This window comes from Gallinula chloropus (genome assembly GCF_964237585.1).
Source record: "Gallinula chloropus genome assembly, chromosome: 5".
NCBI classification, from domain to species: domain Eukaryota; kingdom Metazoa; phylum Chordata; class Aves; order Gruiformes; family Rallidae; genus Gallinula; species Gallinula chloropus.
The window spans coordinates 45,899,857-45,912,968 of NC_140090.1; the positions used below are offsets into that span (position 1 = coordinate 45,899,857).

General features: G+C 39.2%; 1 protein-coding gene across 1 annotated transcript in view; it reads left to right on the forward strand.

The window, feature by feature from the left end:
• TET1 (tet methylcytosine dioxygenase 1) overlaps positions 1–13,112 on the forward strand; it is a gene marked incomplete at its 5' end in the record, with an annotated part of 57,735 nt that overhangs the window by 20,789 nt on the left and 23,834 nt on the right. Inside the window, 3 exons of the mRNA XM_084265326.1 lie at positions 1,645–4,162; positions 5,333–5,423; positions 6,045–6,138. Coding sequence (XP_084121452.1) covers positions 1,645–4,162; positions 5,333–5,423; positions 6,045–6,138 — 2,703 coding nt within the window. The remainder of the gene's footprint in view (positions 1–1,644; positions 4,163–5,332; positions 5,424–6,044; positions 6,139–13,112) is intronic.

Sequence of the window (13,112 nt, forward strand, 5' to 3'; positions counted from 1 at the left end):
ATTGCTCAGTGATCCCCTGGGTCTGTGGGTTACTGATTGAAAATCACCAGGATCCAGAGGAGTTCAGGCTCACAGACCATTAGTCAGCCTCTGTGTGCAATGTAAAAGCATTAAAAAAGGAATCTTTCTGTCTTAATGTAATTTCTGTAGGTTTGAGTTAAATGTATAGGTGCTGGACACGTTTTTATATCACATTTCCATGAGAATTTACTATGCCTCTCATCATATCTAGGGCATGCCAGGGATTCCTGGTTTTGTTTTTTTAATCAATTGAGAATCAGTTGAGAGGTGAGAATCAGTTGGGTTGCAGATGGAGCTGTGTCTGTATGCCTTATTTTACCTGGGGGCTTCTGGCAATTCCATCTCCATAGTTCTAATTAATCAGAAATCTATTTTGCATTTGTTCATCTGAGTATTCTTGGAGAAGCCTGTGTACTTCAGTTGGTGTGGCCACAAAGCCATGTCTGACTTAATGTTTTACATTAAAATGGGTGCTATTTTCTGGGAAGTGCGAGTCAGCATATGGTTAATTAACCAGTTGTATTGCTTATATCTGATTGGAAAAGCAGTACTGGTTTTCTTGTTACAGGGCTTAAGGCTACAGATTATTTATATCAGTGTTAGATGTTACAATAAGATTAAGTACCAGCACTGTCTATTGTGATTTTAAATGATTTTTTTCAAAAGAAAATTTATTTAAAATGGAAATAAAATTTGATTAATGTAATAAAAATTGGATTCCTGCCTTTATTGCTGTTTCTGCCTGAGTTCCTGCCTTTTCTTTGGCTTGGTTTTTTAACATAGATTACATAACTCCTTACTTCATACCTTTAATATTATCCTAAGGCAATATGTACGTATTCTTTCAAGGATGCAATATTCTGACTCTGTGTAGATTTTGACATTGCTTCAAACTCCGTGAATTCTATAGTATCGATGAAGATGAAGAATATACTTAACCAAATGTAAGAATTTAGAGTTTACTAAAATACTGTTAAGGACAGACTACTTAAAACTGTTCAGAAATCTGGAAGTTGCCATCTGAATACCAAAGCAGAGCATTTGGAGGGGTAACTTCCAGGAGAGCTAATGTTAATTGGAGTAATACACATTTCAGTTTAGGTCTTGCCATTTTAAGGACCCAAAGCTAAACCTGAACAGCAGCCATTCTTGCTCATGTCCAATCAGGTGGTGTATCAGTTTATTGATCTAGCCAAATCAGTATAATTATAGCAAATTACTGCTAAAGTTTCTGTGGTACAAGCCTTTGGATTTCAGTCCTGCTTTGAACTCAAGGAAGATTTTCATCTGCTTACGCAAATTCATTAAAAATTGAATTATTAGATCTGATTCTAAATGCTGACGTCCTTTATCTGTTCCTTAATTTCTTTGTAGAGCACCACATGCACACAGTTTCTTCCTCTACTTCCCTAACAGTGAGGAAAAATAGCTATAAATTTGGACAAGGGCTTTAGGCTTCAAGCTTTATGACTTCCTGGGTTTTTTTTTCCCTGATGTCTGTGCTTAATTAGGATATTCCTCATATCTGTCAAAGTAGGGTTTAATGGCTATAAATCTCATGCTTCTTATTTTTAATGGTTTTGAACAGCTGTTACAACAATATTTTTTATTGTTATTTTCTAGGCAAATTTAGAAAACAAACCAGTAAATGGCCGCAGACCAGAACTCATGGAATGCAGCATATGTGGTCATGGTGAAAAATACAGGGTGAAAACAAATCAAACAGTACCCCTTGAAAATGTGCAGTCTAAGGAGAGAGAAAGAATGACAGGTTTAGAAGCAGAGAAGTGGGCACATAATGAGAAGCCATCTTTTGGTGTCCATGTCAATGGAGATATCCATGGAACTGTGACAGGCAGCGAACACTTGAAAAGCATTGAAGACAGTGAAAGAGCAATCTCTCCCAGTCGGTTAGCTGAGCCAAAAAAATCATTTGCACAGACCATCAGAAATGGCATAAAAACCCTACATCATTCATCCCCAGAAGCAGTTGCTTCACTGAAAAAAGGATCTGTGGAGGGAAGGACGGAATTTACAAGCAACTCCCATATGCAATGGACGAAGGGTACCAATCTGAGTAACATAGTAAACACTCTGACGACTGGTGTGGGCTGCGTTCACCCAGAAAAACAAGGAAATGTTTTCATGAAAGAGGAAAACTGCACTTGCAGCATCTTTGAGGATTCTGATAAATCAGTTTTGCAGACAACTCCCATTTCAAATCTGCAGGAAAGCTTGTGTTGTCCTCTGCAGCCTGATGAGGAAGTGTATGTAGGGAAGGATGGCTTTAAAGTACCTAATGCAGAGACGCAGTGTGATGATTCTTCTCTCCAGCCGACTTTCTTGTCCCTGATTAAAACCAGAAATTTAACTGTAGAGCAGGTTGTAGCCATTGAAGCTTTAACACAGCTGTCCGAAGCCCCTTTAGAAACAAGTTCACCAGCTAAACCTGAGAGTACTGACCGTGCAGAAGCAACAACTTCCAACTTGCTCCACAGTTACAAAAGGGATATCTCATCCTCCTTCACATCTTCGGCATTAAAAGAAATCAAAGACACTTACTTGCAGAATGAGCAACAGCTCTTGGCTCACTGCGCTCACTCGCAGAAGCAGCTCCCTAATAAGGCAGTGTTATACAATGGCCAAAGTTCAGCCTCAGAATTGCATGATAAACCTGCCAATCTGGCTGGTGAGATGTATAAATTGCAGTTATCCTCGAGAGATACCAAAATGTTATCTGACTTAACATCTAATGCAAAATCATTTTCAGGGTATACTACCAAGAAAAATTATATCCATGACCCGGTCACCCTTGCACGGTATTGCAACGCTACATGTAACGTCCAGCAAACCAGTAACCAGTTAGAGCAAAAAACAACCTGTAATGATTTGAACTTGGAAGCCAGTTCTTTAATCAAAGAAGGAGGAATTCACAGCCAGGATGAAGAGGATGTAGCTACACAACTCACTCAGCTTGCGGCGCTAATTGAATCAAACCAGACAAATCCAGAGCAGAAGAAGGACATGAAGGCATCACTGCTTAACCTAATATCACACGAGAGGCAGCCAAAATATAACCAAGATGTGTTGCAGAAAAAAGAATCTGTATTTTTTAGGCATAATTGTAGTTCCTTACTGTTAAAACAAAAGCAACCGACAAATAAAAAAGGAAATGCTGTACCATGGAAACCAAGACACAAAAAGAAGCCTCAAGAAGCACGCTATCAACAAAATAATCAAAACCAGCTAGAGCCGCTGTCGTGCCAGCATAATGAGTTACAGGACATTTGGTTATCATCAAAACTGCACAAGCTCGGTCAAACCATGCCACAGGACTCCAGAATAGCTTCCTCTGAAAAAAAATCTCCAAGAACCAAAGTCCAGAGAGCCCTGAATCAGAATGCTTTAGCATCGCAAGAAAAAACTAGGTTGTTTCCCCCCCAGACTCAGATAAAATTCCATAGATGTTTACCCGAGGTACCGCAAGAGAAAAAAAAGGACAGGTTGTTTGGCTGTGAAGTGGTGAATGAGCAGATCAAAACTGCAGGCTCCGCTGACCCACTAGGCATTGATCCACTGAAAAATGGAGCTGTTGTGTGTAATCAGCATAGCAACCTGCCCTCCTGTAATCCTCTGGCTGTTTCACAGTTGAAAACAGCATCCTTATTGAACAGGCCAAGTGAAAACCTACCAATGTTTACACAAAAATGTAATTCTCAGGTACAGCAAGCAGCGAATGTCAGTCAGATGCATCCTTTGCCTCAGACTTTTAATCAGTCTAACCTGAGAGCTAACGAAATGCGCAGTGAAGACAAAGCCTATAGTCAGCATGGTGCTGTTGAACCACAAGTCAATCCGAAGTCACAGGTGCTGCCTGTTCCCTGTGGTGGGGCCCAGGTATCAGGTGCTGTCGAAGCTCTCAGGAATACAGAGTGTGCGGGCAAGGTGACTGTTCTGACATCAACCAGTTTGGGTACTGACCACCCACAGAGCACAGGCGACTCAGGGTGTTCTCCAGCAAAAAACACACTCAGCAGTTTCCTTGAATCACCTATGAAGTTTCTTGATACACCTACGAAAAACTTAATAGATACACCTACAAAAAAAGGACAATCCGAATTGCCAACTTGTGACTGTGTTGGTAAGTCTTTTTGCCAGCACCTTTTAGGTGGAGGTGTGTTCATGTTGCTTCCTTTAATGTAAGGATGTCTACTTGACACCAACTTAGCTGTTGCCAGCATTTTGCCATTAGGAAAAAATAGAGGAAGTTATTTTCTTCCTTTCTGTAAGATTTGCCTGGTGTGTTTTGGGCCTGCAAAGTGCAGGAGAAGTGAGTTGTTTTTGGTACTGTGACTGGCAGGTTTAAATTCTTTACTTAAATTTAAACCCAGAAGTAAAAAGGAGTTTCTGTATTTGGCCTTGTATCATTGCTGACTTGTGCTCTGTGTGAATTTATCTGTGGTATATCAAATTCTGATCTTTATGGTTTACGTCTAGTTTTTATCTGAGATGGTCTGGCCAAAAATTTCACGGTATATTGCTATTGTTGCCTAAATGCTGTTAGATAAGCAGCAGGGCGTAGTTGTGGGCGATCTTGTTAATGTCGCTGTTAGTCCTGATGACAACCGATGTCAGTTCGCCTTAAAGAGTCCGTGCCAAAGGCTAGTGGATGCCTCTCATCACAGAGAGAAGTAAGCTGGAGTTCGGGTGAGACCAAATTTGTGTTGCAGGATGAGATGTCAGTCCCAACTCAGCGAGGATTTTGTGAATACAGCTTGATGCATGGCGTTAGACATGCTGTGTTTTCAGAATATCAAAGCTCACAGATGGAAGGACGAGTCAGAGACTTACCAACAAATTGTACACAGGCAGATTTTTTCATCTTTGCTTGAATGTTCTGAATCAACAGTGCTAGTTAAGAGGTCTGGATTATATTTTCTATTCTGTAGTAAATGGCTATCAGTTATTTTTTTATTTTGCTTCCATTCTCCTTTGTCAAAAAAATGCATTAATAATGTTTTCCTACCAACAAAGATATTGAGAAGCTTACTTAGTCAATACATGTCGGCTTCTGCAATGAACATATGTGAAGAATGCAAAATATTACTATAAATAGGATTCCTTTATAGCACAAAGAAAAAAGACTAGCAGATTAATAGGAGGAAACAAGTATACAATAATTTTGATGCCCCTGAAGAGAGAACTCTGTTCTATGCTTCACTCTTTTGGAAGATGTTTCTATAAACCATTTCTAAGTTTATATTTAGTGCTGTAAATACATCTTGTCTGTGTTTTCTCAACCTGCTTACAGAGCAAATCATAGAGAAAGATGAAGGCCCGTATTACACTCACCTTGGGACAGGACCAAGTGTTGCTGCTGTGAGAGAGATAATGGAGAACAGGTGAGGAAATTCAGCATTTAATGCTCCCAGTGGTTTGGACTTTCTTAACGGGAAAGAACTATGAGAAATCAGTTGCTATGTGTAGCTTTGTTTTTCTAAACTTGTTGTAGTGTTCATTTATAAAGTGTTTTCCTGCTCAGATTTATATGAGGTGAGCACCAGCGTTTCAGTGCCAGACTCCCGTGTCTCTTCTGAGCTCTTGCAACTTCAGGGTTGAATTTCAAGTGCAGCGTGCTCTTGGGTACTATTGAATAGGAATGACAGAGATCAGCAGCCAGCAGAGTGAGGTTTTCTAGTGTCCTGGATGCAAAGAAGCTGTGGCAAACCGGACAGAAAGGTCACATTAGTGACCGAGTGTGCTAGGATTTACATGCAGATAGCATTTTCGTCCCCAAATAATGTCATCTTAGTGGCAGAAGCTTGTTATCAGAAGAGAAATGTCAGAAATTTCTCTTGCAAATGGGATTTTATGAATTTAAAGTCTTTTTTTACTTTATAAACACTTTGGTTTTCTTCCAGGTAAAGCAAAAATAAACTTGTGATTGTTGTTTTATTGAAAAAGTTTCCTGTTTTAAAATGGTCTACAGCAGTTTGGTTTACTCATGATTTTTTTTAATGCAGGTATGGAGCAAAAGGAAGCGCTGTAAGAATAGAGGTAGTGGTTTATACAGGAAAGGAAGGAAAAAGCTCTCAGGGGTGTCCAATTGCCAAGTGGGTAAGTTTTTATGTTACAGCAGTAAAATTATTTTGTGTGGCTTTTAAATATCAAACTATATATAGTTCTTGAGCTTAGATAGAATCTAATGTTTAATGAAGACCTGGTTCTTCATTTAATTGATATACGAGTCTGCCTGGATAATAAAGCAAAGGGAAAAATCCAAACAACTTTTTTTTTTTTTTAAATTTAAGATATGATGCTATATGTGATGCTGTGGTTTGAGTGTGAAAAAGAGGTGCTTAACAGAGATGACCAAATCAAGGGTAAGACCACCAACACAGTGTCCAGTGAAATAAGTTACGGGGGAGTGTGAAAGAGAGAAAAGAATGGATGGTGGCTTGGGAGAGCTGGAAGCTATCCAGGAACATTTAAAAACCCTTCTCAGTTATATGAACACCTGATGAAAAGAGTGTGATGGATGAAGGAGTTCAATCTCTTACGCCTTGATGTTCATTACTGTTTTTGAGGAACTGAACTCAGTATTTGGAAATGTGAATGTTACAGTGATAGTTTTCACCAAGGTCTTGTCTCACATTGCTTCATAGGAGCCAGGAAATGAGGTAACAGACACAAGCTCCAGGAGAGAGCTTGGAAAGAAATGATTGTTCTTAATCTTTGCTGAAACCACCAAGGGAGGTAAAAAGTAGGCTCAAAATCTTGTAAACTGAGTTTTGGAAAATAAGAAGAGAACTTGTTTGTTAAAAGAAAAATAAAACCTTATTGGTATATTTAGCAATTTCAGACTTGATTGTAGAAACGATGAAGATAACTGTACAGTTTGTAACTACATGACAAAATAAGGTTATTACATATTGTACATGAATAGTATTGCATGCTAAACATTTACTGCTTGTGTTTGGAACAGTCAAAATGTGTTTTTCATACTCAATACATAAACTGTTTTTCAGAAAGGAATCCCATATGTGCATGTTCCTTCAGATAATATTTAATAACAAATCAGCATCCAGGAGGGGGGAAAAGATACTAAAACTAATTTCATCAACAACTGACCCAAAAAGAATGGAATTGATTTTTGTCGGTGTTTCAACTAACCGAAGTTTGAACAGAGGACAGGAGTTAGAGTTGTGAGCAGTTGAAAGGAAGAAGGCATTTCAAACTAACTCTAAATCTTGATTCTTCTGTTGCCAGTATCAACATACCGTCTTTTATGTAAACAGAAGTGATAGGCTTGGTTGTATATCTGCATGGCGGTTGGTGTCCAACATGTGTGTACAATATGATGGTCAGGAAGCACTTGGATGCCTACAGAAAAGGCTGGTTTAAGGTATGGGGACCTGCTCTCCAGTTAGATTTTCACGTTTCTCTATGTAAAGTGTTTGCAAGAGTAAGCTCTAGTGTTCATTTAACTTCAGCTCCAATCTTCTTTTGTGCAGCGGTGACTCTTGTGTGGCGAGTTCAGACCTAAAGAGGATGAATGCTTTTCCAAATCTACTAGCTGTTACTGTGTGACTGTTCAATATGAGAGAGGGAAGGAAATAATTGAAAACTCCTGTAGAACTGTTCCATCCTGTTTAAAATCCACATTTTGGGGTTGGTATTCTTAATGTGTTGCATTAACTTTTCATTGGCAATGCTAATTTTAATCCTTATAACGGCGCATATTTGGGCTTCGGCTATGACCAAAGAAACATAATTGTGAAATTTGTTTGAAAGCATATGGAAAACATTTGCTGTGCGCTCTGGTGATTGCAGTCACAAGGTTCTGTCAGCTGCACAGAGACTTTCACTTATTCATTTACAGTGTACTTTGAGACAGACTCATTTCTGCTTTGCAGATGGACAAGCTATTGCCCTTAGGGCCCCTAGAGACTTGCTGCTGAGAGCACTGTGATGGAGCTCTGCTGAAGCTAATATGATAAGAAAAACTTGAATGTATCCCTTGATTATACTGAACTATTTTCTCCAATTAATCTTCCATTTTTCCACTAGCTAACTTGGTCTTGCTGGTTCATTAGAACCATTTTAAGATTAAAGGAGGCTTTCTAAAACACCTGTGTCCATACGGTCTTCTGTTAGTGACTGCATTTTATAATACTGACTCCCTCCTAACTTGTTTTTAAGTGGTTCAATTTCTGTTAATGTGTCTGATGTATTAAACATTTATGAGAACAGACACCTTTCCCCTAAAGGAGCTGAAATTTTCTTCCTTAGACCTCAGGTTACCATGAACCCACAGCATCTGTTTTTTCTCTTTCCATTTTCTTTTAAGAAGAAATGAGCATGTATCTCCTCTGTATTTTTTTCTTAATATATAGTATTTTGGGGTGATACTTTGTCCCCTTGGATGTGAACAAGAATGCTCCTATTAGCTGGAGCTAAATATTCTCAGTAAATACTGCCTAGGGTTCAAAGCCTTGTGATAGTTGTATGTGTAAGCATTAGATTGACACCCACATAAGTTAAACTGTGTGCAGCAAAGATGAGGTTGCTATTCTTTTCGCTGCATTCAGCAGCAAGAAGACAGCTTGACTTCTCATTTGTTTGATTCAGGAATTGTATTATTTTGGTTTTATGTTAAAATAGAATTAAAAGAGTTTTGCCAGAGATGTAAAATGTGTCGATATCTGCGTAGGTGATAACTGTGATTAGAAAATAACTTGCCATTCTGTGACACATGCCAGGGTAAATGGACCATTTTCTTTTCTGTTTGGATTGATTTTTTTCTTGGTTGTTTTGGTTTGTCCAAGATCATTGTACTGCTTCCTCCTAGTTTAAAGAAGAAAAAAACCCACCATGTAAGTACTGAAAATACTGGCCTGTCATTATTAGTAGCCAATTCATATAATAAAAAAGTACCATGTTACTGTGTATCCCTTATAATTAGCCAGCAATAAGTGCCTTGATTCATATTGCCCCCGTTGTTTTACCAGTGTTTTATCTGATAACAGATGTGTTGTAGGTTTTGTTTTCTGCTGTCAATATGTCTGATGGTAAATTACAATTACTGCAATTTATGTGAAACGGCTGATGAAGTTCAGTTGTCTGTGAGTTAACTCACTGTAGGCATCATCCTGCTGCACTAAAGTCAAAGATAGGTGTCACCTCAGAGCAGGTCAGCTTTGGGTCTTAATGTTTTGTGGCTTAAACTCATTTCCTGTGGGTTCCATCTGGTTTCAGAACTGGCTTGGATCAAGTAAGCTATCATTGCTATCTGTTGCCTTTATTCAGAGCTGCAAAGTAATTTTTAAGGCTCCCACTCTGTATGAAGACAAGAGATAAGGAGCAATAAAAACAACTGATACCCTGCCTCCAGTGCTGACCATAGCAGAAAGGTGTAAGAGCAGGTCAGTTGCCTCCCAGAAGACTGGCTAAGTTTCCAGCAATTCACAGCTCTCTGGTTCCCTGAGCTGGAGGTAGTGCCTTTGTGTTTGGTTACCTTTCACAAATGCTGACATCTTTATTTCTCCTTTTCCTTCCTGTTCCCTTATGCTAGGAGTTAAAATGCTGGCATAATGTTTTCAGCCTTGTGCTCTATCCCCAGTAAATCCTAATAGTTGTTTTTTGCTGTTTGTCCACTGCAGAGCAGTGATTTAGCATTTTCAGTGCTTTCTATCATCGTGCCAGATTCTCATTCCTGCGCGGAAATGGCCAACTCTGAGTCCATCTCTATCTAAAAATAGAATTGTTTCACCATGCGCCTTAAATATGCACATCTACAGTGAGTTTCATCTGCCATTGTACTGCCTGCTCAGCAGTATGAACTCCTTCATTTGTTTGCACATTGTGCCTGTCTTCACTACCCTGAATTGCTCAGTGTCATCAACAAATGCTGTCATGCTTTTATTTACCCTTAACAAACATGCTGAAGAGCACAGTTCTACAGTGCTCCCATTGGAGATTTTGTGGCTTTTTGCCAATTATTCATGTGTGGTCTTTTGACTTGTCTCAAGACACATTAGGGTTTTTCAAGAGCCTTTACTAAGGACCTTACTGAATGGCTTTTGGAAATCTAAAGACGTGCAGTATGACTGAGCTGTGACTTCGCTTCAGATAAATTTGTATGACTTCTCCCTGTGCATCATGCTTCCCTGTGTGATCACTGCCTTGCCCTAACACAGGTCCCAGGCTAATGTCATCACTGCATCAGCATGTTTCTTCTGGGGCCTCTTCACAAAGTGGTGTTCCTCTCAGTAATATTCAGACCTTCTGGTACCTAATGTATTATAAGTCCAGACAATGCACATCACGTTTAATACTTGAGTTGTTTAACCCTTGAGTTTCTTTGCTGGCTGACATCTGAACTTGGCAGATCGCTGTTGTTCGGTGGTGGTGGAGGGTAGTTGTTTGCTTTGGAGTTTTTTGTCAATATTGTCCTATAACAACTTTAACTTCAGCAAAACGTCCTTTCCTGTCCCCTGTGAAGAAGGCTCCTGACACAGTAATCTTCCCAAACTCCATTTGTGAATACAGCAGAAGTGGCCTTTGCATCTTGAACTTACCTTTAAGTGCTCTGGCTTTTGGGGGATTTTTTTTTTAACACTTCGATGGTCTGTTGATCCTTCAGGTTCCGTTAGCTTGCCAGTGGACTTAACTTGATTGAAACCACAGTGTTACGGGTCTTGTAGGTCTTCTGAAAGTTTCTGAAACACTTTCACTTCTCTATTACCTTCCTTTTTTCAGCTTTCATATTTCTAACTTGTCTGATCATTTTCAGCTTTTCTGTAATGTCGGTTGTGTATTATTAGAATATATAAATAATTAAGAAGGCGTGGATTAAAAATGGATTAAAATCCTGATTTAAAATACTGTTAAAATATAGTCAAATTTTAATTTCTAGCCCTGTACAGATCCGAACTGAATATTAGCCACTGAAATTAATCAGTTTAACATAATGCTTAGATAACCCACTGTTATAACCAAGATTTTATAAATCACTGAACTCATAGGAATTCATAGTTAAATGCAAGAAACTACAATTTGTTGAGCGTTGAACAAGCCTTAATAGCAATGGGTTCTTCTGCAGATGCAGAGATTTTTTTCAGTTTGCTAGTTTAGCTTGAGTTGAGAAACTGATTGAAATTGAGAATTGAAAAAGCAAGAAGATGAAGTTAGTCCCTCTTCTAGGCTCTCTATGTGTAAGTATTCATTAGTACTAGCAGTGTAATTTATTAAGGAAAATGAACAGGAGAATGAACAAGGTACTTGGCTATGCAGTGGATGATCATTACTAATCAACCCAGCTGTCAGAGGACCACTTGGTCAGGAAGTCATGCACCTGTGAGCAGACCTTCTGCTCATTTTCTCTAACCTGCTTGGCAGTGAAATGGTCTGTAGGTCTGGTTGGGCCCTGCTAGCTAAGGGATAGTGAGAACATGATAGAGCTGGGAGTTTCTGAAGTCTATTTGAAAAGGGCTTTAAAGGAAAATCTCCTGGACTGACTGTCCCCTGGCCATAGGTTTAAGTAGAATGTGGAGCTCCATTCTGTTCTAAACAGCTTACAGTACTTCAAGCCTTTGTTTAATTTATTAAACTGTCTTTATGATTAAGTTATACTCTCAGTAGGAGAAATGTGGATGAACATTAATTTTGGCACGTGGAGAAAGGGTGGCTGGAGGGGCTTTGTTCAAATTTTTGGACAACATTGTATTAGAGCATCTCTTACACGCCATAATGTAATATATTAAGTTAGTATGTGTGGCAAGTACTGCAGCTGTGCAGGCACTATTTTTACTGTTTGCTAGGAGGCACACCTGCTAAATACAGAATTAGAGGAGTTTATTTTGGATGAAAACATTAGTAGCTTTATCCAAAGTAAAGCCATTCATTATGTGCTGCAGTGTGTTGAGGTTCAAAGTTACTGGAAACATGTACATGGTTTCTGAAGTAAAAATGTTGTAACATGATTAAATATGAAGAACTACTCAAATATTTTAATAGAGTGAAAATGAAACAAAAAAGTATGTTAAGGTAAACAAAGCAAAGTGTTATAGAAAAGAAAGCATTTAAGTTGCTATTCCTACCATGTTAAGTAAAACAAATGAAAGGGCTTTTGTCATCTATGTCATACAAAGTGCAGTTAGTTCGGCATTGCCTGCAGTAGAACAGAAAGGGATGTTTGAGGGAGTGAGGAGGGTAAGCAGGCACCGCGGGCTAAGACTGGAATTCTGTCCTTGTTTCTGCATTGTTGTTGGCGTCATCACAGAAGGATCATGTAACCTGTGTATGGTGGGGTCTGCTTGCTCTTAGTGGGTACGATGCTGCTTACAGTAGGAACTTGAAAAAACTGCTTACAGGTAATTGCAGATATCACACTTCAGTGATATTCTTGTAAAAATAACCAAGTAACTTCAGGGTGTTGTGATTGACAGTAACTGTTCTGTCCTAACTCTTCTGATGTAGTCCGCTGGAATTGGAGTGGAGAGAATTTAGGGAAGTGGAAATTATTTCCATTTTAATATCTCTTAGACCTGCTGAGAACAAAAAGGATGTAACATTTTCTAAGAGTTTAATGTGGTTTAATGGGGCGGGGGGGATGAGAAAGGAGGACGTGCTCACTTCTGTGGCAAACAAGAACATTTCTCCTACTGTCTGGTAGACGGCATCACCTGCTAGAACAGCTGCAGGTTTGAACAGCAGCGTGCTCTTGCTTTGAGCTGATGTAGTTTATTAGGGAATTCTGGCTTAATGGAGAACCTTGTCCTGTGTGGAGAGGACTCCATACACGGACTTTGCGCAGGAAAAACCTGCGTAAAAAACCGGGAGCTAAACTGTTCTGAGTGGCCTGTTTCAGGATATGACAGAGAACAGAGTTAAGCTGTGTTCTCACTTTAAAATCAGCCACTGGTATCCTGCAAAGGAGACACAGCTATTTTACTGACCAAATTCAGAAAGGCCTGAGGGGAGTGCCACAGTGGAACCACATGGAGGTGAAAGAAACCTGAAAACAAGCTTTGTGATGGTTCTGTTACTATTTTCATCCAGTAATTTATAGCAGTGTACTTAACTTGCAA